The sequence below is a fragment of the Protomyctophum parallelum genome, assembly GCF_964188405.1.
Source record: "Protomyctophum parallelum genome assembly, chromosome: 1".
Classification (NCBI taxonomy): domain Eukaryota; kingdom Metazoa; phylum Chordata; class Actinopteri; order Myctophiformes; family Myctophidae; genus Protomyctophum; species Protomyctophum parallelum.
In genome coordinates, this window is record NC_139697.1 from 34234154 (window position 1) to 34261726 (window position 27573).

General features: G+C 42.2%; 3 protein-coding genes across 3 annotated transcripts; all 3 read right to left on the minus strand.

Moving 5' to 3' along the window:
• Positions 1-39: 39 nt before the first annotated feature.
• On the minus strand, positions 40-4953 carry LOC310858437 (tissue alpha-L-fucosidase-like). The gene is made up of 8 exons (XM_083764545.1): positions 4513-4953; positions 4202-4336; positions 2996-3133; positions 2038-2143; positions 1714-1914; positions 1220-1410; positions 747-846; positions 40-384 (listed from the first exon to the last, which is right to left on the minus strand). The coding sequence occupies exons 1-8, from the start codon at positions 4863-4865 to the stop codon at positions 250-252; spliced, it is 1359 nt and encodes a 452-aa protein (XP_083620671.1). The 5' UTR covers positions 4866-4953; the 3' UTR covers positions 40-249.
• Positions 4954-5605: 652 nt separating this feature from the next.
• Positions 5606-14682, minus strand: LOC310858427 (tissue alpha-L-fucosidase-like). Its single transcript, XM_083764534.1, has 7 exons — positions 14184-14682; positions 11693-11827; positions 9561-9804; positions 8128-8328; positions 6653-6843; positions 6139-6238; positions 5606-6046 (listed from the first exon to the last, which is right to left on the minus strand). Exons 1-7 carry the CDS (start codon positions 14678-14680, stop codon positions 5909-5911), a joined length of 1506 nt encoding a protein of 501 aa, XP_083620660.1. The 5' UTR covers positions 14681-14682; the 3' UTR covers positions 5606-5908.
• Positions 14683-17232: 2550 nt separating this feature from the next.
• On the minus strand, positions 17233-25438 carry zbtb8b (zinc finger and BTB domain containing 8B). Its single transcript, XM_083773575.1, has 5 exons — positions 25339-25438; positions 23129-23321; positions 20437-21337; positions 19710-19888; positions 17233-18124 (listed from the first exon to the last, which is right to left on the minus strand). Exons 2-5 carry the CDS (start codon positions 23300-23302, stop codon positions 17834-17836), a joined length of 1545 nt encoding a protein of 514 aa, XP_083629701.1. The 5' UTR covers positions 23303-23321; positions 25339-25438; the 3' UTR covers positions 17233-17833.
• Positions 25439-27573: the final 2135 nt, after the last annotated feature.

The following is a 27573-nucleotide window of genomic DNA, read 5'->3' on the forward strand; positions in this document are numbered from 1 at the left end:
GCCGCCCCGCATCATAAAGCAGTGTTCCATTCTTTGAAATGCAAAAAAATATAAATCACATGTTTATTATGTTACAATGAGCCAGCATCGACTGAAAACACACACATACTAAAAAGGACATATTCATTCAACCCGAGGCAATCAATGCGAATTCCACCATTACATTCCAAGCAAATCAGACGTGGAGAAATCTGTTCCTCTCGACGTGCACCCGTGCAAGTGTACAGCATGACATCAGGACCCGGAGGCTCACAGAACTCCGTCCAGTTTGAAGGTCCAGGCTCGGCCAGGAGTGTAGGGTAGCTCAGGAAGCAGGACAACCAGGCCAGCACTAGGTGAGATTGGGGACCATGGCAAAGGCCCGGGGTTCCCCAAGAGTGTCACCTGAGGGGTGAGGTCAAAGATCAGCAAATCACTTAAGAATGAACAAACTGGCCTCAGACTGAGGCTTTTATTGGACGGGATGGGTGGCGTTTCGTTTGTTTTTGTTTTGGGGACAGGGGCACTTAAAGATACATTTGGGGAATTTAGTGTAATTTTATTAGATCATGCAGGTCTCTATATCCAAAATGATGTGAATTAACTTTTAAGATACATTTGGGGAATTTTGTGTAATTGTATTAGATCATGCAGGTCTCTACATCCAAAATGATGTGAATTACCTATTAAGCATTAAGAAACAAAACAAAAATATCGGACACGTCAGGAATTTATAAAACAATAAATAAATGCCACAATGTACTTACTTTGGTGGTTCCAGACGTGCAGGGTTCGAGCAGATGCAAGGTAGACAGGGGAGGCTTGCTTGTGATGGTGGCATAAACAGTGGCACCTTTAGAAGTATACCTAGAATGGCAGTGTTTAATCAATCACTCTGTTTTCTAATTAAGATCGCTGAAATGATTTTCTGCGCTGCTCTGAAAATATTCAAAGCAACTTGTCAGTATGATTGCTTCCATAAATCCACTGATGCACAGCTGTGGAATCAGAGTGTGGTAGGGTCGGGAGAAGAATTAATTTGTTAATTTTACAAACGAGAATGCCCGTGTGGATTTACAAACTCTGCCACATTTAATTGACACAATCATCAAAACAAGTCGTCAGCGCTGTTGACGACTAGACAGTAGGGGAATTCACTGCATTAATCAAAGAATACAGTTAAATGATTAATTCTGAAAATGGAACGAAGTAAGACTGGCACTGATGCATTTACTCTTACCATACTGGAAGTGTTTTATTCTCTGCCTGGACCCTCCAGGGTTTGGATGAGTAGATGGCCTCTCCGTTGAGCTGTAGCCAGTCGCCGACCCCCCTGAGCCTCTCTTCAAACAGGGGTGGGATCATGCCGTCAGGTGTAGGCCCCACATTCAGAAGGTAGTTACCTCCCAGGGCCACGGTGCGAACTAGATCCTGTGGAGGGAGGAAGAGCAGTCGGTCTGTCAGTTCAAGGAACAAGGGGAAGCACGTTGATCACCTAACCGTTTCATCACTGAGACTTAAGATGATGCAAAACGTCTCCTGACACTGATGCCAAAGATCAAGGTGTATGATGCAAGGTGATTCAGCGGATCACTTCAACTGCAAACCTAGAGGTGGGCCCAAGTTAGGCCATGTTTTCAACACCCTCTGGTGGACACATTTTGGAAGACAAGAGTGCCATGGCGGTATCCAAGACAATCAACATCTATGATGATCTATCATCACCTTCCTCACCTCTACGATGGTGTGTAGCTCCATTAACTCAGCCATCCGCATGGTTCTACGGTAACCCCAGGATGAAGTGTCCACAGATGTACACTTCTCCCACTTGTGCTTTGGCAGCTGCCCTGGTGTGTACTTATCCTCACAGTTGTAGTAGCCGCCATGCTTGCAAGCGCAGCCTGCCCCCCACCTGTCATTGGTCACAACACTGTCCTGGAATGTGAATAAGTGAGATTTTAAGTAAGGTAAGGTTGAAGTGGCAAAACAGAAACGTGTTGGGAGGAATTCATTGGCATAACAGGTCAAACTAAAAGGGGATGCATTAGAGATGCTCACTTTAACAGGACTGTCATTGTAAAGCCAGGCCAGGAAATCGGTAGAGTTCCAGTAGGTGTCTGGAGCTTCCCAGTCCCCATCAGACCAGATCAGCTCAGGCTTGTACCTGTGGAACAGCAGACGGAGAAAAGGGTCAACAGAGGTTCTGGAACATTCCTGGCTGCAACACACAAAGGGCACCATACTTATTCATGGGGATAGTATGGGGATACATATTCTTCACTCACACCTTCAGTCCTTGGCTTAACCCATTGAATCCGGGAAAGCATCCGTGTCATTTTAGATTGAGCTAAAAAGCATCGTTTTATACTTTGGCTTTTCAAAAATAGCAGATATACAAATTCAGTGCGTCACTTTGCGCTGCGCTGCGAAAATGTGTGCAAATCTTTTAATATAATATACTTTTGAAAGCAAACACCTTTTATCTAAAATCTTTGTTCCTGGGGGTGACTGGAACAAAAATATTTTGAGATGGGGGGGGGGGGGGGGGGGGGGTCTTAAACTCACACACACAAAGTACTCTATAGAGCGTCGCAGTCCCTCCCACTTTCAGAAAAACGAGTGGCCCAGGAAATGAAAACCCAATGCATTCTCCAAAATAATTACAAAGAAGAAAAACAACAAAAAAAGTGTTGTAACCTGCCGTTTTTTTCTACTTTCTAATTCTTTGTTTGGCCCGAAAAATTGTGTGTGTTGTCATGATTTGTCACGACAAGAGTTGGCTTCGTACGGCGCTTAAAAGGTCTTTAAATAAATTAAATAAGAAATGCCTATGGGATAATGCATTGGGTTTTCATTTCCTGGGCCACTCGGATACGAAGGCTGTATCTAACTTGAATTTACTGACATGATCCCCCGCGGTTATGTATGAAAATGTATCACTATAGGCCTCAGTAATTGTAAAAAGGCTCAGTGCAACAGCAATGAACTTTGATATTATAATCACAGCGTTAAATACCTCACTACCATGTTGTAAAGTTCTGGCAGCAGTTTATTCCGTACAAACTGTTGTGTTTTGAAGCCATTCTTCTTGTCAGACAGGTAGAGTGGATGGAACCACTCGTACAAGGAGTTGTAGAGTCCATAGTGCAAGGACCTAGGAGGTGATCAGAGAGATAAATAATGTCTGATACGGAAGTTTACACAGTATACATTTCTAGACACTTTAATCCTGGCGTCATTTGTAAGGTTAAGAATTATATTTAAAAAAGTCAGATCTACAAGGTTACAAAGCGTCAATGAATGAATCAACGTGTGACGTGTCACATTTTGAGCTTGTAGATCAGTCCATGTGTGTACCATTTACTTGTTTGCCTGTAGTATCTGTATCAGTCAAAACACAAAGTCAGATCTACAAGGTTACAAAGCGTCAATGAATGAATCAACGTGTCACATTTCTGTATCAGTCAAAACAATGTTAATAGCCAAAAGTCTGTGGTTTTCAACCTTTTTCATATCAAGGTCGATTATTTATTCAGCCTTTGTTTGAGCCATGTACCACCATTTCATGAGATTTAGCCTCTCAGGCCCAAAACTTTGAATATTTGAATACTTTGAATTTATGTTGGTACTTGGTACCATAGGAGACAGGCATAAGAGATCCACTCAGAATATAGTGACCAATGTCCCATTTGTTCGTGATTGTCCCGGTGTCAATCTGGACGTCCACACAGTCTCTAAGAATATCTAATATTTCAACATTCACTACCAAATCGTGCTGGGTTTCACCACAAATAAAATGTCAGTAGTTTCCAGTACTTGCATAGATGTTTATCATGTCCCGTGTGTCTCTCAAGTCCCAACCTATTGAAAAAACCTGGTCCACAAATACATGTGTGCACTGCAGTTGCCCCATACATGAAGGTCCTTGCATGTTCAGAGAGTGGACAGCAGAATTTGAACCAGATGCATGAGACATTACGTGTGAATTGCAATGTGTTGTGTCAGTGAAGGTGGATGTGGTTCATGTTTTTAAGCCTCTAATGATCTACCGGTAATTCATCTTTTAACATCCCATCTCCTGAATGATAGACATCCAGCTAAATCTCGTCTCTCGACACAGACTGTTGACTCCATAAGGATTCTTTGGTGGGTTCTCAGATTGCTCTTTAATAGACATTAATTTATGTGTGGCCATTTGGAATGGATTATTCTACAATCTCACCTGTTGCGTACAGACTCTCCCAGATCTCCCACCAGATCTCTGTGCGGCCCGGTGTCAACAGAATTCCAGTTCCAGGAGTTTGGAGATTCCCAGTTGGTAAAACCCTCGTGGTGCTTGGCAGTCAAGACGACATATCTGACATTATAAAATAGTTATAAGCTGCATTATTTATCCATTTGTAACTCTGAGAGTGTACAAATGTCACCAAATAGAGGTCCATTTGGTTACATATATAATGTACTCTCTCAGGGAGGTGAGACGATTAAATTAAATGATTAGGATTTTACAGTTGCACATAAAGGAGGCCTCACCTGGCACCTGAAGCCTTGAATATATCTGCCCACTGATCTGGGTCAAAGAACTGAGCATGAAACTGGGGTGCGAATTCCGGGTAAGAGAAGCCAGGCGGGTAGTTATCCGTCATGAAGCGCACAGACTGTGGGTCTGGGGGACTCTGCCCTTGCCAGTGCCACCAGAACCATTCGCTGCCGAACCCGGGAACCGAAAAAACTCCCCAGTGGATGAAAATGCCAAATTTCGACTCGTCGTACCACGAAGGTAGAGGTCTGGCATCCAAACTGGTCCAGTCCGCAGTATACCGCGCCTCTGTTTGCGTCGCAGCTGCACCAATGATCAAGAAAAACACAGCATTTGATGCGAACATCTTGATAGTTTGAAACAACGCCACTTAGCCCTTATCTCTTATTTATAACGCTATGGCTTATCTAGGGACACATTTGTATAGGAGGAAGTCATGTTGCAGTTGCACGTCACGTGACTGATCACATGACTGCTTTGTTAAACTTTTCAGATCACATTACTTTTTAAAGGAACAGTCATCATGTTTGTGATGTGACGTTTTGTTCAGAATACAGATCAGATTCAGTTTGCATTGCTTTAAGATATAACTTATAAGTAATTCCCATTTTGGATCAAAGTGTAATGCTTTATCAGTGTGTCATCCACAGTAACAGTCTTTGTATTGAGTTGTGCTTTCATGTTAAATGTACCCATTCTGCAAACTGTTAATAAATACTTCAATCAATCAATGTGTAAAATTCCAATAAAGGGACATTGAATATCTTTATTTATTTTTTATTAATGGCAATTCAACTCAGAAAAATGGAAACCCCACATGAATAGCATCTCTGATTTGCATGGAACACAACTGTGCACGCATGGATGCCGGGCTATAACTATTTGAGAAGAAACTGTGCCTATGTTACCAACATTATCCCACAGTAATGTATATGTCCTATCCCCATTTGTCATAATTCCCTTTGAGTTTTCATTGACTTGCAGTAGGCCTACAAAGATGTAAAATATGTAGAGTGAAAACACTTTCAAGTAAAATTGTAAATAGAAAAAAAGGGATCCAAACACATTAAACAAAAACAATACAAGGAGAAGGATGTCTCTCCTTTTTACACGGGGGAGCATTTATACAGCATACTTATCAAAGGTCATCATAAGACACCAGAAAACAATGTGACTGGACAAAAAGACAAAATAATTCCACCCACACTTTTATACCTGGTATAAACTTGTGATGTGACAATAAACTCTAAAAGTGTTTCAAGTATTCAGTATTCAATCTGACCCTGTGATTGAAATCATATTGCATACAAGTTCATAACATTTCCTGCAAGTTCATATAGTCTGAACATATACTGTATAATGTGCGGTCTCAGTCCAATTCTCCTGTTGCTAGGCAACTCCCTCTAGCTTCAGAGTCCAGGCGTTGCCAGGTTGTACTGTCATTGAAGGCAACATGACCACTAATCCAGTTGTTTGCGTCAATGGTGCCCACTTCAATAACATGCTAGGATAGTCCAAAAGGGTAATCTGTAGGCATAAAACATATGACAAATATATATATATATAAAACTATAAACCCATTATATTTATATGAATTTAAATATGCCTAAAAGACTTACTTGGGTAACCCCAGATGTCTTGGGAGATGCAAGTTTAAGCAGTGGCTCTGACGGCCACCCTAGCATTGTGGCGTAGACAGTACTGTTCTTAGCTGTGTACCTGTGGGGGAGAGCAAAACGGTAGTTTTAGCCCACCAAGGGCCTTGCTGTGTTTGGCAGTAACATTGTTTTCATTAGTTAAAGTTGAAGATCATTGATATATTTTTATTGACAAGAACACAGTCATATTGTCCTTCATATAATAGAGAAATTTTAAAGTTAAAATATTAAAGCATACGGCTGGCTTTTTTATTTTCATATTGTTTTATTTGCAGTAGCATGATAAAGTTCTTTCCGGGAAAGATTACAATGCCTACAAGTTCAACACAATGGTGAATTATGCTGGCCAAAGCAAGTCTTGGACTTTTCCGTAGGCTACAGTGCAGTATGTTGACATTAACAATAAGAATATTCTACTTCAAAGACTCTCCATGCCATTGCTATTCATGCTGTGCTGATGCATCACATCTCTCACCAGACTGTCACAGTGGTGTTTTCTGTCTGGACCCTCCAGGGCTTGGAAGCGTAGATGGCCTCCCCATTGGTTCCCAGCCAGGCACCAAGTCCCCTCAGTCTCTCCTCAAACGCAGGCGCAATCATACCATCCGCCATGGGCCCAATATTCAACAGGTAGTTACCCCCCATTGCCACTACATACACCATGTCCTGAACAAACACAAAAGTGAAGGTGTTCATTATTGACTTACAGTCAAAGCTAAGAAATGCAGCAACTCAGGGCTGTGTCATAGTGTTGTCTCTCCATCAGCTGAAATCAACTACATGCAATATATCTACTTTAAATAATGTAATTAATTGAAAAGCCTACCCCATCATATTAAGTTGAATGACAGAAGTGTAAAATAATAATAATATAATGTTTTATATCTTTATTATCTTCTTTTGGATGTATTTGACTGTGACTTTTTACTCTGATGTGATTTATTGTTTAGTCTCTCCCACTGGTGAGAGCAGTGAGCAGGCACTTTCCTCAGGATGACTGGTCCTCTGACGCCCCCCTCTGGTTAAAGATTGAATCCATGAACCTCACTCCCAGCCTTGCTTCTCTCCAGAGAACAGCCTTCACAATGTTCACATAAACTGTTAGTTCAACATTTTATTCTTAATAACTCCCTGAAGATTCTCAATCAGATTAGAAAGTGTTTTGCTCTGCCAAATGTTTCTGTATACACCCCTATGGCACATAATCTTAGTATGAGATGCCTAAACAGAATAACCAAATAAACTAGACTCATGCAAAGCAACTGTGCCAGTGTCAGTACTTGTCTATTCACAGCTTTGGTCACACACAGACAGGCCCCCTTTCCAACGGGGTTGAACCAGTTTGGTTCATTTATTCCCTGCCTAATATTGAACAGGTTCAGAGTGTCTGCACTGAAAATGAATTGGTTGTGAACCCTAAAAGTTGGTTGGAACTGGAACCAAAATATTACCGCTGGCACCGAAGTTCCAAGAATCTATAATAAAATAAAACAATTCTGGAAAAAAGTATGCAAAATGTTGTTGACATTGGTTGATACCAGCATTTTACACCCTCTCTTATACATGTACGGACGGCTGCATTTCTAAACTAGCCCCCGTAAAATCTGAATCGCCCACACCCCCTTTTCCCTTTTTACTTCCTTTCATGATTTCCTGTTTTTTATATAGAAGACAAGTGTATATTTGTACATCTCTAAATGTTCTGATGAATTGAAAATGGTGGACCCTGTTGTAAACAAGTGTAATGCCATAACAGTCTTTGTATTGAGTTGTGCTTTCATGTGAAATGTACCCATTCTGCAAACTGTTAATAAATACTTCAATCAATCAAATAGCTGATCTACAAACTCAAGCACCTCGCACGTACAGTAGATTGGATATTTTTGGGTGCGTGACACCCACATGACGGTAAAATAAATATCTCAGACTTTACGCTCCATGAGTTCTGACCTTTATGATGGAGGGCAGGTCCATTAGGTCACTGAGCTTCATGTCTCGACGGTAGCCCCAGGAGCGGGTGTCAATGTTCTGACACTTCTCCCATTTATGGTCCGGCAGTGTGCCAGGTGTGTACCTGTCTGCACAGTTGTAATAGCCTCCATGCTTGCAGGCGCAGTTTTTACCCCATCTGTCATTGGTTACAATCACATCCTGTAGACGCGCGCGCACACACACAAACACACACACACACACTTGTGAAGACATCAAAATATTAGGGCATCAATTTTATAAATGTTATTTTTACCTCCTAGTCTCACGGAAGACTAACCACAAGGCTACCCTAAAGCCTCACTTATACTTAGTTGCGCTCCAAAATGTACAATTTTGTAAATTGTCTTTTTTCACAACTACATGAAACATAACTCCAGCCCCAACACCTAACTTTTAAATGCCAAACACCCCAAATAATTTTTAATCATGAAACTTGTGAAACTTGTTTCTCTTGTGAGAACCAGGACAATTGTCTTGTCTAGTAGTAGTATAGTAATACAAAACAATACAGTAATAATGCGATTGCCTGCTGTGGGGGTTACATTAATCCTGGGGACACGAGCAACCTGAACAGGCTGGTCAGGAAACTGTTCCCTCGTGTGGGGGCTACCCTGCACGGGGAGATTGGGTGAAGGAGGAGGAGGTGGTGGCGAAGGTGTGTAGAGCGAGGAAGCTGTACACTATCATGGACAACCACGCAAACCCCTTTCACATCGAGATTGTTTGTGGGAAGGTTTAACAGGAGGGGAAAAGACAACACTAAAGCCCGATTTTGACAGCAGCTTTAGCACCACACCACACCACATGGCACTACACCACACCGCTTCAAAATATCTACCATTTCCATTAAAAGAAAGTACCCACTTGCAGTACCCCAGATAACTGTAATTATAATACAATATAGAGTATTATTATGTATTACAACTATGATAATACATTATCATATAACTGATTAAAATACACTCAAATAGATTGAGTGATTATAATACAAATACAAAAAACTATGATCCTGGTCTAAAGAAAAAGAAAGTCAGTGAGTAATCAGTCAATGAAGTGTTTGGCCCCGCTTAGCCCAGCTCAGACCCACCCTGCAGATGGTACTTTGTAGGCACTATGTCACCACTTAGCCCAATTCCTTGAAGTGGAAACGGAGGTACAAATTGTGGGTGGAGAGGTGTAAGGCCATGATAGTGGAAACCTGGCTTCAGTTCAAGGTTCACGGATGTACTTTATTTTCTTGTTCTTACTCATCTTGTGTACAGGTACATAAGAGTAAAACTTATTTTTAAGTATGTCATATCGTAATATCCCAGGTGATATCTAGTCTCATATCAATCATGGTATGATTGGTATCAATATTTAATTGTCCAGTCCTAATCATAGGGACTCACCTTCACTGGGCTATCATTGTAGAGCCAAGCCAGGAACGAAGTGGCGTTCCAGTAAGGGTCATCTACCATCCAATCACCATCCGACCAGATCAAATCAGGCTTGTAGTTCATCACAAGGTCGACTAGCTCTGGAAGTGTCTTCTCGAAGACAAAGTTCTGCGTCTTGAATCCGGAGGCTTGATCCTTAAGGAAGATTGGGTTGTAGAACTCAAACAGAGAGTGGTACAGTCCCAAGTGCAGAGATCTATGAAATGAGCATTTGTGTGAATTTCCAAAGTATTTTCACTTCAGCTTTTGGTCGCCAAAGGTTAAGCTAACCCACAATTGAAACTCTCAAGCACATCATCTTCCAATATTTTCCTTTTGAGTACCCAAAGTAAAGTACTTATCTGAATGCAACAGTATTAAGTCAGTATTTTATAACTTTATATCTCACAATCTCTTAATTTTTCTACTCGTAGTTCCGTTTTTATATCTCACAATTCTATTTTTTTTCCTCATCGCATTTGCTCAAGTGAAATCCCTGAAGATACCTTTAATATAAATAACATTTCTGAAAAACTGAAAATACATAAAGTCACAATTATGTGGAATAAAACTGAATGCTGTGACAAAGTCTGACTCGCAAGAAGAAGAAATAAATCTGAATAGGACTTTCTACTTTATTCAGTGGTGTAGATGGGCTTCCAACTCTAAAATAAATCTATTCTAACATGATAATGCCATTTGTAGTGTTTTTGGAGAAATGTCCAAATGGGCATTAACAACAAAGGACTATAATGCGGACAGAAAAATGAGCTGCATTATTAAATCACTTAACACACCTGCATTATTTAATTGTGTTTGCGTTTGTGTTATTGCGCAATCATAATAAAATGTCATTAAAACACATGTATTGTATATGAGAATATATTGCCCTTTCTTCTCGGCCCAATGAGCCCATAGGCCTACCGATATATGATTAATAACTCTATCGCCCATACATGCATTTGACTGTGGTCATAATGGTTCTGGGTATTTGGGGAATAAGGAAGTAGCTATGATAACTGCACCAGCAGGTCCAACTGGTATTGCTGCTCTATAGACCGATTCCGTACCGGTTTCATGGTCGCAGCCTACGTATTTCCTGTAGGCGGACTCGACGTAGCTGCGGGGGTAAAACCCTCACCAGGCGCACCTCTTCCACTACAGTGAACGGCAGAGTGACTGATGTTAGTTTGCCTCAAACTTTACTCCTTTACCTGCTTTTTTACTAACACTAACATTACAAAGATGCCCAGAACATCGAGATGAACCTGTGTAGTTTATGGCTGCTCCAACAGTAGTGGCAACATAACAAATAAAATAAAACGGAATGTCTAATATCCACCGCGATGGCTGAGACCAGAGCCATTGAGTAATGGTTGAGACAAAGCAGTGAAGAATCCTGCAAGATACATAATTTCAGTCTTACCCAATACCCAATCTTTCTGTTTTATGAACACAAGGCTGCTGTATTTTATACCTCATACTAAGCATTTAAAGTATGAGGTATAAAGTACAGCAGCCTTGTGTTAATAAAACAGAAATATTTGGTATTGGGTAAGACTGGCGTTATGTATCTTTCACTGCTTTGTCTCAACCATTGCTCAATGGCTCTGGTCTCCGCCACCGCGGTGGATATTAGACATTCCGTTTTTATTTTATTTTTATGTTGCCACTACTGTTGGAGCAGCCATAAACTACACAGGTTCATCTCGATGTTCTGGGCATCTTTGTAATGTTAGTGTTAGTAAAAAAGCAGGTAAAGGAGTAAAGTTTGAGGCAAACTAACATCAGTCACTCTGCCGTTCACTGTAGTGGAAGAGTGCGCCTGGTGAGGGTTTTACCCCCGCAGCTACGTCGAGTCCGCCTACAGGAAATACGTAGGCTGCGACCATGAGACCCGCTACGGAATCGGTCTATAGGGGCATATAATCCTTGCAGGTCACTCAACACCTGTTGCACTTCCCCGTTTGTGCACAAAAACGTCAGGTGACCGTGAACACAAAGCATGCAATGACTAATGAATTGTGCTACATTTCAAGAGACATAACCTGCCAGTCTCTTTTTATTATGATCTGTGTGATATATAGTGCTGCAGTGCTTCTCACCTTTTCCTAATAGCCTGTGCCAGTTCTCCCACAATGTCCCTGTGAGGACCAGTGTCCACAGAGTTCCAGTTCCAGGAGGTTGGTGAAGGCCAGTTTGTGAACCCATCATGGTGCTTGGCTGTAAACACTACATACCTGGATCATGGATAGAAAAATATATGAAGGTTTTTTTCCTTTCCCCCACAGCATACCATAGTCTATTATCTTGAATAATACAAGTTCGACTGATCCTCAGTCCTCACTACTAAATGTGGTTGCTTTAACGAGCATTTCATTTGCATGCCTGACTAGAACAACATTTAAACTCTTATTTCTCTACGAGAGTTTAAATATATGCTAAATGCCTGAATCCAAACCATCTTGAAGCCAGTTGCACCACCTCAGACACACACCAAGTTCAAACTTAGCCTAGTTATAGCTACACACAGTCACACACTATTAAAGTTCAAACTTAGTCTAGTCATATGGCTTTTATTTAGCCCTGGTCCAAGGCTTACAGCGAGTCTCGCTGTAAGCCTTGGACCAGGGCTAGCTTTTATTATTAATATATGGTCATGCCATTTAAGCTATAACTAGGCTAAGTTTGAACTTAGTGTGAGGTGGTGCAAGTTGCAACTGGCTCCGACTAAAAAAGCCTAACAAGGTTCAAGGTTATCTTTATTTGTCTCCCTTGGGAGAAACTTGTCTTGGAGACAGAGTCACAGCTGCATACAAATAACAGACATGTTCACACACGAAAAAGAAAAAACACCATGAAACACCCAACATACACAAAACAGAGATATTGCACACATTCCCTTGATAAAGTGCAACTATAGTCATTAAAGTGCATTCGGCAATCCCTGATTGAGCATTTTAGTTGACAGGGGAACAAAAGAGTGTTTAAATCTATTATATACACATCGTGGAGTTCTATACCTCCTACCGGATGGCATTAGCTCGTACTCTCTGTACAGTACATGCAAGGGGTCAGATACAATATTCCGAGCCTGTCTCACCACTGCTTGTTCAAAGATGGCCTGGGGAGTGATGGGTGGGGTGGACATGCCCATGATCTTCCCAGCCATGTTTGCTAGCCTATTTACTTGAGACTTGTATTTCACAGTTAGATTGCCAAACCAGCTGGATATACCGTATCTTAGGATTGACTCTATACTAGCTCTGTAAAAGGTCAACATGATATTTCTACTGACTCCAAAAAGCCTAAGACTTCTGAGAAAGTGTAGACGTTGGTGTATCTTAGAACACAGTGTTGTAACATGCGTGTGCCAGCTCAGGTCCTCATCGATCTGTAGCCTACTCCCAGATATTTATATGAGGGGACCTGTTTGATGTTATGGTCATGGACACTAATTATACTGTGGTCTCCTATGGACCTGGGGTCCACTATGACCTCCTCTGTTTTGTTTACATTTATTTTCAGATGGTGTAGATCACACCACTCTATAAACTTGTCTACTCCCTCTGTATGGCTGAGGATGTTATTATCACTCTTGAGCAGACTAAGTATCACAGTGTCATCGGAGAACTTGATAACAAATTGATTTGGATGTGAGCTGACACAGTCGTCCGTATACAAGGTAAACAGAAAAGAGGAACCGACTGTTCCTTGAGGCACAGTCAGTTCCTCTTTTCTGTGCAAGTTGCAACTGGCTCCGACTAAAAAAGCCTAACCACAGTCAGAGAGTGAGACACTGGTCTTTATTGTAATTGTATGAATTTCTGACAGCAGCCTATTAATTAGGCTATACGGTAATGCATGGCTTATTGTGAAATTAAGCTAGCCCAAACATTTAGAATCTCGTAGAGGGTTTTTTTCGATTCTGACGAATCTCTCTACGAGAGTCTAAAACACAACCCCCCCCTTTACCGTCGAAAGTTGAACGTTTGTGCCTCAAAATCACTCTTACCTTGTACAAATGCAAAATCTAAGCTGCTTTTAATGTTGCCCCACTTGTTTGTGAGGTGTACGGATTCAGATTAAACACGGAACATGCTTATTTTTCAATAAAAAAGCTATTTTAATCCACTCTGTTTCGGAATCTGGCGGCCATCTTGCTTTTCTCTCCATTGTAAATGCGCAAGAGAACCCTGGCCGCTAGGGGCGCGGGCAATATTCTGTTGCGCCGTTTACCGCATTTACAATGGAGGATTCAGAAACAGAGTGGATTAAAATAGCTTTTTTATTGAAAAATAAGCATGTTCCGTGTTTAATCTGAATCCGTACACCTCACAAACAAGTGGGGCAACATTAAAAGCAGCTTAGATTTTGCATTTGTACAAGGTAAGAGTGATTTTGAGGCACAAACGTTCAACTTTCGACGGTAAAGGGGGGGGTAGTGTTTTAGACTCTCGTAGAGAGATTCGTCAGAATCGAAAAAAACCCTCTACGAGATTCTAAATGTTTGGGCTAAAATTAAGCAAGCACGTAGGCTACACGCAAGTGACGCAACCTAACGAAAAATAAAGTATAACCGACGATCATACTCACTTAGCCCCAGAAGCCTGAATGATCTCTGCCCAAGAATCAGGATTCCAGAATTCTGCTTTAAAACTGTGCGCAAAGTCGGCGTATTTGAACTCCGGCGGGTAATTGTTTTTCATAAACGCGACATTGTCGGCACGCCTTTGGGAACGCCAAAAATACCAGAACCACTCGCTGTACTGTCCGAACCCGGGGACGGAGAAAACCCCCCAGTGCACGAAGATCCCGACCTTCGCCTCGTCGAACCACCTGGGTATGGGTCTGGCATCGATGCTGCTCCAGTCTGCCGTGTAACGCACTCCACAGCCAGGACTAGGTCCAAGTGACAACAATGTGAAGAGCGCGGTCCATGAAAAGAGACATGGGGCTAATAATCGGACTTGTGGAACCGCCATCATGAGTATCCTGTGGCTAGGCTGTGTTGTGTTCAGGAGTTGGACAGGTACGGAGCTACCGTGCGGCCGGTCACATGACTTGGAGAAATGCACTCTGGCAATGTCCATAGACTGTAAACAAGGGTGCCACCAGGAAATAGCCGAAAATAGACAATCTACAAGCTCGCGACGCGTTGTGAGCTTGTAGATCGGTTATTTTCGGCGCGCCCAGACAGAGCCATAGATTAAGGCGTTATATTCTTAGAGTATAACTCTATGGTTATATTAGATGGGCGCGCCATGCCGTGTGTACGGCGAAGTATAAATCGGACAATGAAAGAAACCCAAGTGAGAACACCGTAACAACAATAATGTATTCACAGCCATACTGCAGTTTTTATTCGGCGAGAATAATGAGTCACTTTGTTAATTGGGCTATTCTCCCTTGTGTGAATGGTACGTATATTCGATTGTTCAGTAACATTCTCTTCACTTTTCCTACTTCTTCTTGTTCTGTTACTTTTCTAACTTTCAAACTTGAAAGAAAAGAAAATGCACAGAATAAAAAAGTTATATCACAATCACAATAATTGAAAAGCATAACTATTGTATGGCATTGGCAAACAGCTGAGAAACCATTAGTGTAACAACCCCACAAAAAAAAAAATCAGATAAAAAAATGCTCAGTATTATAGACATTATGTGGCTACATGGGAAATGGCAAATTTCAATTTGTTGAGCATGTGAGAAGGGCAAATTAGCAATTCAAATTGCATTTGTTGACAATTATTACAGTTATTATAGTTAAGTTCAATGCGAAAATATTTTTCTGAACCACATTGTGCAAATATGAAGTCATAGAGATATTTAGGCTGGCTATTGAACACTGTTGACTATCTCTTGAACCCAGACATTTGTAATTTTTAAATCTTCAAGTTTGCCCTTTTTTAACTGACCAGGTTGAAGGCATCACATCTACGATCTCTGTTACGTTATCATTCTATGATGTACTGTCAGTCCTTGTCAATGATCTCATGGAATATCGTTTCTCACTTGAAACCATCTCTTGACTCTTGCCTTGTTGATATTATACCCTCCAAATTTCTTGTAGAAGTATAGCCTAATTAATTACCATTTGCTTTCCATTTCTCTCTTCTGCATGTCTATGGTTATTTTAAGATTGCATATGCTCCGTCCGCCTCTACAAAACATGTTCTTAACAGAAACATTTGTAGCAATTACACATAAGATATCCAATATAGATATATTACAGACCAATATTGACCCGGCTAGTATACTGTACACCGTATTATAGAACAAATTATATTGGATAGGCTTCAAGACTACATAGTAACCACTGACTATCAACTTGGCTTTAAAAATAAACATGGCACGGATCGGTGTATGTAATATGCATTGAAGGAAGCCGTCTGTATTAAGTTGTTGGCTTCCTTCTGTTTCACAAGTCAATGGAGTATGTGCCAGGGATTAGTCTGTTGTTGGGTAGTCTCTCTCGAGACAGACTGTTGACTCACGTCAACTAGGAAAAGAAAGAGGCCGCCGTTTCTCCTTTATTTGCCTATGGGTTCTCATATTGGTTGTTGGGTTACAGTGCCTGCTGTAGCTGAACAGTCCGATGGTTCAGTGGCAGTCTCTGTTGCAGTTTCTGCAGATGCACTGTGCGTCTGCCTCTGTGGGTGCTAAGGCCACCTTTTGTTTCTCGCTCCTCTGGAACATGCAGTGTATGTGCTTTCAAGATTCATCAAGCTTTTGACCGCATTAATCGTGGTAAATCCAAAAAAAAAAAGGTACTTGTAAAACCTATGGTATAATTCATATCCTACAAGGTGGGGATTTGTCACCGGAGAAAGTCTTATTAACTATCTGCTGTATGTTGATGACTGAGGGCCAGACCGCACCAATGCAACTCCTTGCAACATGCAACTACTTGAAACCATTATGCCCAATGCAAAGAGTGCATTGGTGAGGTCTGACCTTAAAAGTAGTTACGACTAGTTGCATTGGTGCAGTCTGGCCAGCCATCATGTCTCCCTATGGCGCCGGCTTACAGCAACTGCTTAACTTATGGATTGCAGTATAACAAGTTTATACAAGTGTCGTCGTGTTTGCTAACATCAAAGAGGATCAAAAGCAAAATGTGCTTTCTTCCTTCGATGACCTACACCCCTACAGTCTATGTTGTGATGATGATGCGCAGCTTCAGTGTTGCAAACACTGGCATGTAGATTTCATGTCTATTGATGTTAAAACATCTCTTAAAGTAGGCCTACTGTAGTCCACTCAACACAGCTGACTTATGGTGCAGTTATAGTAAAGCAGCTTTACTATAACTGCACCATAAGTCAGCTGTGTAAGCTAAGCTTAAAGCGGCACAATTTTAAAAATATTAATAAAATTTAGTTTTGTCCAATCCGTATGGTAGAGTATGTTAACACAATATAACTTATACAATTGGGGTAGTTGTATTTCGTCTCCCGGCTCTTCTATAATTATCTTACTCCTCATGTTACTGGACACATCTGAGTGTTAGTATGTGCCGTCCATAGGCATGTATATGTATAAATATATATATATATATATATATATATATATATATACATATATATATATAGTTTTTATATGGACCATCAAGTCCACAATAAAGATTGATTGTGTATTATACTGTACAATGTGCATAGGCACTGCATCTCCTTTCATTGCAGGCAAAACACAATTACCTTTGTTTAATCTGTTGCTGATTTTATTTCATTTCTTCATTTGATTTGAAGAGTTTATAAATAGTTGTATAATAACGTCACCAAATAGTTCAATAGTTCCATTCTTGTTATTCAACGAGATACTGTACCATAATCACTAGCATTCACACCACATGCAAATCAATAAATAACAAGGTCTCTTACAACAAAAACCTATTAGCACTAAATTCATGGCCACAGATATTTGTTCTTTTCCCTAAAAGAAATTAAGTGGTACAAAAAAAATGTTCTGTGTCTGGGCCATAGCTCAGCGGTCCAGGCACCTTGGCTGGTAATCCAGTCTGGCAGTGTGCAATGGGTTCGACTCCCGATCCCAACGGCCTTTACTGCATGTCTTCCCCCCCCCCCCCCCCCCCCCATCTCTTTCCTCATTTCCTGTCAGCCTACTGTCTGTCCCTCCATAAAATATATAAAATAAAAGGCGAAAGCCACAAAAAAAACATTAAAAAAAATGTTCTGGAAATTGGTTCATTGGTCGAGGGAGGCAAGTCAACACAGGGCCGGCCTACAACACCACTGTGGACTCAGACAGCATTTGTTTCTCCACCAAGTCCTCCACCCTGCCTACCTCCACCTCATCTACATCGTCCATGAAACTTGACCAATCAGGGCCACCGTCCTCACGCTCCGCAGCCTCCGGTTGGCCGGCCGTGTGCATGGGGGAGTCGTCGTTGGTGGTCGTGACACAGTTGCAACTGTCACAGATGCTGAAGCGCCTGAGTCCCTGCGAAACGTCTGCACCCGTGAAGGTCCGCCTGCAACTCTTGCATGACACTGGCCAGCAGTGCCTATGGACCTGTGCATGGAGAGAACAGGTCAGTGGATGCACATTATGTTCACAAAGCTCATCACCAAGATACTAGAAGCGGTTAGATTGACCTAGTTAGTGGATAAAAATAATCTGTAAACCGTTACAGCCAGCAAAGGCTGTCTGTCCCCCGTCCCCCCCGTCCCCCCCAGCACAATTCAAACCATTTGATCAGAACGACAACTTCTTCATTTTTACACAGCTGTCAGTGAAATCATCCTCTCATCATCAGTAACAGCAACGGCAACACAGAGAGACTAGTCTCACATGCAAAAAACTGCAGCTCATTATCCAAGATTATTGGTACCCATCAGTTATATCAATATCACAAATAATAACTATGGTAGATAGAAGCATCTCTTCCCCAAACACCTCTTTGGGCTGATGATATCCCTTGTCAAACAAAACATCCCGTTTTAAACAGATTCTTTCCTACTACAGAAAGTACAAAGAACAACAAATGTGCCTGCACTTTGAGCAGTTGTGTCAATGTTCTAATCTAATGTAAACACCGTCTGTTAGTCATTCTGTATACGCTAATGAGATTTTGTTGCTGATGTTTAACTGAGATAATCCACCATGCTGTACCGAACACAAAATAATTTCACAAGTCATTAAAGACAACAGTCATTAAGAACTGAACTGTAGGCGCATGTACTTTATCAATAGCCATGCATCAGTGATTAATGTTGGGTTTCCAAAGCACCATATGCCAAGGGAAATTGCTTCATGAATCTCACATGCATAAAAAAAAAAGATCTCTTTTCCAGATACTATACCTGACAAGTTTGACAACACAGTTCTGCCAAAAATGGCATTGCACCAAGTAGTAGTGGTAGTAGTATTGCATTATTTTTGCATTACCAGCTGCCTCGATAAAGGCTGTAGTTAAATATAAATCAAACCATTTCTTTCTTAATTAATCAATGGTGGTTCTGCTGTCAGAATTGGTTCCATCATCACCATGCTTTATTTATTCTTCTTAGACTCGAAAATGACATTGCTTTTTTCACCCACGAATAACAATGATAAAAACCTTTTCAGAGACTGAAAAGCTTTTCTCCATGACCCATAAGACTGCATGCCTTTCATGGTGTTAAATGGTGCATTTTTATAGCACCTTTATTCAAGGCACTTTACATAGATTGTGTATTACATTCACCCATTCACACACACATTCGTACGCCGATGGCAGCGTAAACCATGCAAGGCACCAACCAGCACATCAGGAGCAATTAGGGGTTCAGTGTCTTGCTCAAGGACACTTCGACACTAACTCTGGGGGAGCCCGGGTTCGAACTGGCAACCTTGCGGTTGCCATCCAGCCACTCTACCCCTGATCCACCGCCATCGGTGTTGACATAAGGCATCAACCTATGAACATGCATCCATTCATCATCTGGTACACATGGGCTACACACAAAATCAATGTTTCATGAATCCCACAGTGACTTTTAATAGGCTCTAAAATTATTTAAGAGAGGATTTGAGAATGAAGCCCAACGTTAAGTCAGTAAATAGTAAATACTTTGGCCCATGAACTCCCACAATGACAAGCACACTGGGTTCTTACACTGAGGGCATGGCTGCGCAGGTGTTCTTGTCGTGTGAACCTCTTGCCACACATTGGACAAGGGAAGGGCCTCTCTCCAGTGTGGCAGCGGATGTGTCTCTTCATGATTCCCTTCTGCTTGGCTGTGTATGGACAGAACGGGCACTTATGGAGTTTCACCGGCACTACCAAGCCATCGCCTGTAGAGGGAGTGAGAGGCACGCACACAGTTCAATAACATGGACTTGGTTGCTTATGCTGACAGAATGTGAGAGGTAAGGTAATGGTATTAGCTCTGAACATAAACATCACAAATTAGCACCATCTGATTGTGTTAAGAAAGGTACAACGCAAGTGTATCATTAGGAACTGGTGAGAAATGTATCTTGCCAGTGTTCAAAATTACCATTTTGCCCAACCCCACTCTATACTTTAAAGTTTAAACTCAAATCAATACAGTATTGGGGGCGGGGCACTCGCTGGCCTAGAGGTTCAGGTGCATGCCACATATAGGCTCTGGCCTGACAGCGTATCGCGTGTTAGAGTCCCGTTCACGACGACCTTTAAAAATCAGTACAATATTTAAGGGGAACAGACACTGAATCAAAAGAAACCAAACTAATTATTTGTCACCCAATATAACTAAACATATAGCTGAAGGCTATATACAAATTCATGCAATTTTCTATTAATCAATTGATCCATAGTACACATTAAGGATGAGTTAAATCACTCCACATTCAATTACCTGTGTCTTCTCCAAACCAATCAACTTGGATCTCCATAATAGAAGACCCTCCCGACCAGACACCTTCGTCCACCCTGGGACCAGGCCGGACAGGTGCTCCGTGGTAGAGCTGGCCTTGCTCCACTCTGTCTCCAAGAGGACTGGAGCCTCCGCCTTTGGCCAACACTTCCATAAACTGCCTGGCATTGAAGCTGCTGTTACTGGGGGACGGGCTAGGAGGGAGCAGCCTGCTATGAGGCTGATGGAGAGGTGGTCCCTGATACAAGGTGAGGTCTTTGGCATCAGGGGACCCCTCCAGCTCTTCATCGGGGTCATACTCAATTTTGGGGCGCACTAGCTCAAGGATCGGAGCAGAGGATGAGGAGGACGAGGTGTTGGTCTGATCAATGGTCTGTTCCCTGTGTCCTCCTCTCCCAGAGCCGAAGTCTCCCCTGGAGGAGATGTAGTCGCTCTCTGTGTCCCTGCTCGTGCTCGGAGGAGTGTCTGCGGTCACATCGGGGGGGATTCTGGCTGAATCCATGGAATCCGAACCTACACTTGTACCTCTGTCGGCCTCTGCTTCCGGCGAATGAGACTCCACAGCCCCCGACGTGCTGGGGGTGGGCAGGGCAGGCGTGCCGCTATCCGCGGGGCCCTCTCCTCCTCCATCCGGCCCCCTGGAGGACTCCCTCTCTTTGTTCTTCTCTCTCTCGCGGTTACATATGTCCAGGGAGGAGCGGATGTAACCCTTGCAGAAGCTGACCAGGTCGGTCATCTGCAGGTAGCTGGCGGCCGACATCACCTCGATGACGTTGCCGCTGTTCACGGCCAGTCGGCCAGAGTAGAGGAAATCCAGGATGATGGAGAAGGCATCAGCCGTCACGATGTCCAAGGATGCCGTGCTGTGGCGCTGAGCATTGTCCTGAAGACATGGTACATAAAAGTGATCTCAGTTAGACAAATGTTTTGGATATGGTAACAAAGCTTGCAAGTATTTTTTTATTGGCCGTAGGATGCAAGGGAACGGAGGACGTAAACTGGAGCTAGATTCAATTAAAATGTGGAACTAGGGCAGAGGCGTTTCCAGGAATTACATGTTGGGCAAACAAGATGTGTTGTCGTTGTTGTCCTGACCACCTAAAACTACCCTCTCACAGAATGATTTGCCACCTTGTGGTGAAACGTGGGAAAGGTCTGTTCCTAAAATATAACTTCCTTGCTCATTACAAGACACAATAAAGCTCTTAAAAACACAAGAAAACATACACAAAACAAAAAATGGGTAGCAGGGGGAGGGGGGGTGGCCCCCATGATGATTATAAAAACATTTCGACTGTGGCACTTACATCTGCCTTCTAATGAGAGCAAAATCTCTCTTAGAAGAGCCACCCATCGACTAATCGACTAATATACGGCAACCTTCCCCATGTTTCTTCACTAGCTGCCGTTCCCTGATGTCATTGCTAGAGACACATGAATCAGTAAGCATGAATTGGGGATGGCAATGAAGGACCGGGAAGTCTGGCGTGATGATATTGATGATGATATTACAGTCTCACTCTTACCACATTGGAAACAAGTGTTTCATTATAGTCCTTAAAAGTCTACCAATATTTTCAAAGTGGAAAATCAGGGCACATTTCTCAAGTTAAATCATGCCGATGTACAACGGCGTTCTACACACTCACAACAGAACACATCGCAATGTCCTGTGTTGTGAGCTTGTACGTCTGTGTTATGGAATGACAAAAGGGTCATATTTTATTTCACATTCCTCAGCCGACGATACAATTATACACTGTATAGCAGTCTGAAGTGAGAGAAACAAAGACTGCCGAAGCAGACAGCCCGCAGCACTCCAATTTAGAAAGGCAAATTCTTATAGGTGCAAGGCTCACAGATACTCAATTGAAAGAAGGAATGGCAGCACTCAATAAATGTCCTTTTACTAGTTATACTAGTCTGAAGTGCCTTTGCCTTACAGCTGTGAAAACCTTGTTGTTGTATATTACTTGGGAACAATGCAAGTCAGGAACAATGCAAGTAGGGAAGTGCAAGCTCCACCCAGTTCTGCAATATCCGTTGTACCCGTCTGTCTGGCTGTGTCCATTCTATGCCCATATATGGAGGGTATATGCATTTATTTTTGCAAATGAGGCTGCGGTAAATCTCAGATGTATTTTGTATTCCCCCGGCCTAGATCGAGCCATGAACCACCAGGGGGAATACTGGACTACTCGCCCCGGTGCTTGCCCGTTTTTCCTCCCGGAATTTTCCCCAGTGAGGGGATAAATTTGTAATTATGCTATTGGCTGTTTGTATTCTTTTTGGAAAAATATAAAAGGATACTCCTGTGGAAAGGCTATATTATTTGACTTATATTGAACCTATATACAATTTAGTATATGTAAGGGTTTGCCCCCTCAAATGGTACCTCGTCAGATAATCCCCACATATCCTACAACAACTTCTGTGAACAGACTTCACTGTAGTAGCTTTTCATAAATTATATTTGTACTTAGGCTGTTCTGCTGTCATGAAAGTTTATAGTTAGAGAAATTCAAAGTCCAGCCGTCTGCTGTCCAGCCTCTCCCACCCCTCACTGGGGAAAGTTCTGGGAGGAAAACAGAAACGGGGTAGTCTTGTTACCACCAGGGGTACTGTCTAGTACGGACACACGAACATAAGATTCATGTCCACAAGCTTTGCTCACCTGCAAGTAATGAACCAAAAGAGCCCTGAAGTAGCCACTCCCAGCAAACAGGACATTGCGGTGCGCTTTAAAGACTCGCCCTTCAACCAGGATGCTGCAGTCACAGAAGAAGTCTCGCTTACGCTGTTCATTGAGCTCACACAGCAGTTTGGACAGGTAGTAGGGCACATCCATCCTTCCACACCTCACTACACTGTAGAAGGGAAAGGATGATTAGACAGAGGGAGGGATATTGCTAGAGCCTAATAATTTATAACCAAATATACTAGCAGTTATCATGTTGTCTTAATTCCTAGAACCCCCATAACTCGTGAGTGTGAAAAATAGACCTGTGTAAAACCCATTTGTCCCTGCTGGACCCCACTTTGAGAACAACTGAAATAGACATGAAATAGTAGCCGCAATTTGCAACTCTAGATTTTTTTTTTTTACAATGGGTTGAATCTAGAGTTGCAACAAGCTCCATCCACTTCCTATTCATAATTTTTGGTTTGCGATCTGCTTGTCTTAAACGACGTTAAACTCACCAACATTGCAGCTGCAGTCCAAGCTTGAATTATCCTCTTTCAATCTGCCGAGCTTGTTTTTCATAAAAATCCACCGTAGAGATGTTATGAGCTACTTTCTGTCAAGACATCCTCTGCAAATGATTATTTTTTTAAGTGTTGCAGTTTGGAAGCACTCGTTTCTGTTAACGGGTCGCGCTGCTGCCTCCTGCATTATGTGCAAATTCGAAACAGGTTGAACGCAGGGCCATTCAGTGACATACAACGAGTGCTTCCAAACTCCAGCACTTAGAAAAAGAATCACTTGCAGAGGATGTCTTGACAGAAAGTAGCTCATAACATCTCTACGGTGGATTTTTATGAAAAACAAGCTCGGCAGATTGAAAGAGGATAATTCAAGCTTGGACTGCAGCTGCAATGTTGGTGAGTTTAACGTCGTTTAAGACAAGCAGATCGCAAACCAAAAATGATGAATAGGAAGTGGATGGAGCTTGTTGCAACTCTAGATTCATCCTAGCCCCTTTCGGGACCCTCCATAAAGCTTTTCTGAAATTTGGATGAGTTTTATGTAGGGTCCCTGCTCATAACTATATTTTCGTATGGGAATTCTGGAACGCGGACATAAATATTCTCTCTAGGATCGTATCTGCGGCGTTTGACGGCCTTTTTTAGTTTAAGTTATTCTGAATTAGTGTACCTATACAAACCGCTGCGAATATCTCCTGTGGCGCGGAAGCCGTTAAGTATTTTTAATCTTTAATTGACCGATTTGGTCGCTTTATTTCTTCTTGTTTGTTTACCGTTTATTGTACCGCCTCCCGGTGTGCGGTTGGCTTGTGCGGCTACGTCCCTGCCTCTGATCTGCTGTGTCATAGCTATAGCGCCACTAGCTAGCCAGATAGGCGGTACAATGAGGTGTCAATAAACAAGGAAGGAAGAGAAGAATCAAAGCGACCAAATCGGTCAAACAAAGCGGCATGTATGGGTACTTATACTTCACATATTCAGAAGCCCTCAAACGAAAAAATGTCGTCAAAGAGCGCAGACAGGCGTTATCCACGTTGTTTATGTTTTATGTATGTCCGCGTACCAGGTGGCAGGATACTGCTGGAACAGGACCCAATGGTCTGCGTCGTCAAAAAGTCAGAAACTTCAGTACCATTGGGTTCTGCTTGGAGGGCTAGATTCATCCCATTATAAAAAAATCTAGAGTTGCAAATTGCGGCTAATGAAATAGGAGGTCTAGGACAGGGTTGCCACTGACACTATACTACACCTAATCGCATGAATGGCTTTACACACGTTGCTTCATCATAACTGTGTGCTCTAGTGTTGCAACACTGCAAAGTGTCCCATGTGAACCGAGTGAAATGTCTGAGCTTTAAACCGGGTCTTTAAACAGATGCTTCACCCACTGCACTGAGCACAGCACAATACATATACATATTTAACATGAAGGCTTAGAACGGTCGCAAAGTATTTATCTGAATGGACAGCAAAAGATAGACAGGAATCATAGGACATCCTTTTAATCTTAGCTAAATGCTGTTATGTTAGCTTTGTTGTGTAGCTAAACGTTACCTAGCCTAGCTCACTGAGCTAAGCTCAGTCCTTTCGCTAAAGTAAAACACACACGTACAACCCATTCTTATTTGCCAACCGCGTTTTCATGAAGCTCAATAGGGAGCCATTGAATAATCTTACCCGTCAAGACTGTAAAGATGATTAAAGTTTAATCATAAGAGCAATAGATGGGCTAACAGCCTGCAGTGCTTGCAGCACAGCCCAACACTTCCGCATTCAGAGTCAACTATGCTTCGTCGCACGACGGTGTGACGCGCGTCGAAAATAGCCGACCTATTGTCTCGGCTATTTTCGACGTGCGACACCGTCGAAGTATGAATAAACAGATCTTAAATCTGTATACTATTTAAATAGTCCTGAATGCTGCCATTTGTCCCAAATTGTCTGCAAAAAAAAGATGCAATGTGAGTATGTGACATAGCTTTAATACTATTATTGTGACACATTATTGTGACACACACACACACACACACACACACACACACACACACACACACACACACACACACACACACACACACACACACACACACACACGTCATAATTATATTCCCTTTTAAATTCAAATGAGCAATAACCCATTCTTGAAAGTGTATAATTATTGGGAAAACTAGTATTATCAGTATCACACCATCATAGCCTTGGAGAAGTTGGGTAACTTATAGGCATATAGTATACCATAAAAACACTTCTCATCAAGTACAACAAAACATGGCAAAATTTAGGTAGCCTACTCTTCTTTAACGTTTATAAATACAAAATGTATTTTTTTAAAGCAATACCATAATAAGATCTCCATTAGGCAAAATTACGAAACATAGCCTAGGATGTAGAAATGACATATAGCCTACTATAACTGCAGAATAAAACACACTGCAATAAACAATTTGAGGCGAGAATGTTAATTGTAAATTATGCGAATGCTGATGACACTGATGCGGCTGCCATAATGTTATTATTAATATGAATTAGTAATAAATTAAAATCTTTATGGAGTACACCAGAAGTTGTGACTTCATATATTTTTACTACCCTTATTAGGAGCTCCTTTATTGTCTGCCTAATAGCTTCAAGTTGATTCAGATGCTGATATATATAGGCTAAATACCCACATGTTGTTATAGCCTACAAAACATTAGGCTATAGGCTACCTTGAAAATTGACATGGGGAAAAAGAGCTGTGGTTTATTTTCCACAAAGTGCAACAAAACCCAAATATACCCACGTGCCTTGGTGCCCAGAGTTATAAAACATCCATTGTCGGTATGCTATTTTCAACCACAATTCACATCGTTATGTGGTCAGCTCAAGTGGTTAATTTGCCAAGATCACATTGAATCTGGCGAGCTTACATTGATTGAACCTGTGTGTGCTGACCTCAAGCTGTGAAATTGTCCACAACTGGTGCTGTAGATCATCGGAATTAGCATCTAAATTTAAAACAAGATCCTATCGTCCACCCCCTGGACATATACCCTGTATCCTTATAAGCCACAGCTGTTGACGCAAAGGCTCCCAGTAATGAAGTTTAAGTGTATAACCTAAAGTTTGAGGCCTGACCTACAGTTCTTTTCCAATCCAGCGACAGTGATTATTATGACGAGATGGAGCGTGGACGGTATAGGTCGGTCACTTTGTGGGCCCGTTCCTCACGTGCCTCCTCAAGTCCAGCGTGCCGCTGCTGAACCGCAGCCCAGTCGCTGCTGCCCACATTGTCTGCACAGGAATGCTTGTTTATTTGCCTTTCATTCCGAGGAGAAAATAGTTCCCTCTTTTATTTTCGGACATGGTGAGAGTAAACAAGTAGTTCCTTCAACACTGCGCCGCGCCCTCGCAGCAGCACAATCCACAGCCTTTAGAAGTGTGCTTTTTTACGCTAAAGGGGTCCCGGTTCGGGCAACTGATTTGTCTCAGATATTTTCCCATGGTAAACCGTTCGAACACAAAGGCTTCGTGGTGGCCTGGGGAAACCACAGAGTAGGCGTACATGAGCCTCCATACTCACCCCCTTTTGAAAATGAAATTTATGGCACCCCATAAAAAACTCTATTCATGCTCATAACCCCTAAATATAAACCAGTATAAGCCAGTGTGCTGGGCCCTGATGCCTTTAAAGTTGACCTGATGGAGAGTTCCATGCAGGCTGCTGCAGGCGGCTGGCAAACCTACTGTATGCACTATGCAGCCATGACCCAGTCGGCCGGCCCCTGACCCATGGCTACTTCAGTGTGAAGCTGAACTGAAGTGACCTTGGAGGTGGCTGCTTGCTTGACCTTCCTCTCCCTCTGAGTCATGGAAACATACACGCACGCGCACACGCACACACACACACACACACACACACACACAGGACCT

Bases quoted from the DNA above. Each gene is read 5' to 3' on its own strand.
- LOC310858437 (XM_083764545.1), bottom strand. From the start codon at position 4,865: ATGTTCGCATCAAATGCTGTGTTTTTCTTGATCATTGGTGCAGCTGCG. The intron at 4,337-4,512 runs GTGAGGCCTCCT...TTATAATGTCAG, and splicing joins TTCAAGGCTTCAGGTGCCAG to ATATGTCGTCTTGACTGCCA. The intron at 385-746 runs GTAAGTACATTG...CTCACCCCTCAG, and splicing joins GCACGTCTGGAACCACCAAA to GTGACACTCTTGGGGAACCC.
- zbtb8b (XM_083773575.1), bottom strand. From the start codon at position 23,302: ATGGATGTGCCCTACTACCTGTCCAAACTGCTGTGTGAGCTCAATGAA. The intron at 21,338-23,128 runs GTGAGCAAAGCT...CCATGTCTTCAG, and splicing joins TTTTGGTTCATTACTTGCAG to GACAATGCTCAGCGCCACAG. The intron at 18,125-19,709 runs GTAAGAACCCAG...CTCCATGCACAG, and splicing joins TGCGCAGCCATGCCCTCAGT to GTCCATAGGCACTGCTGGCC.
- LOC310858427 (XM_083764534.1), bottom strand. From the start codon at position 14,680: ATGGACATTGCCAGAGTGCATTTCTCCAAGTCATGTGACCGGCCGCAC. The intron at 8,329-9,560 runs GTGAGTCCCTAT...GCGCGTCTACAG, and splicing joins ACAATGATAGCCCAGTGAAG to GATGTGATTGTAACCAATGA. The intron at 6,844-8,127 runs GTCAGAACTCAT...GTGTTTGTTCAG, and splicing joins ACCTGCCCTCCATCATAAAG to GACATGGTGTATGTAGTGGC.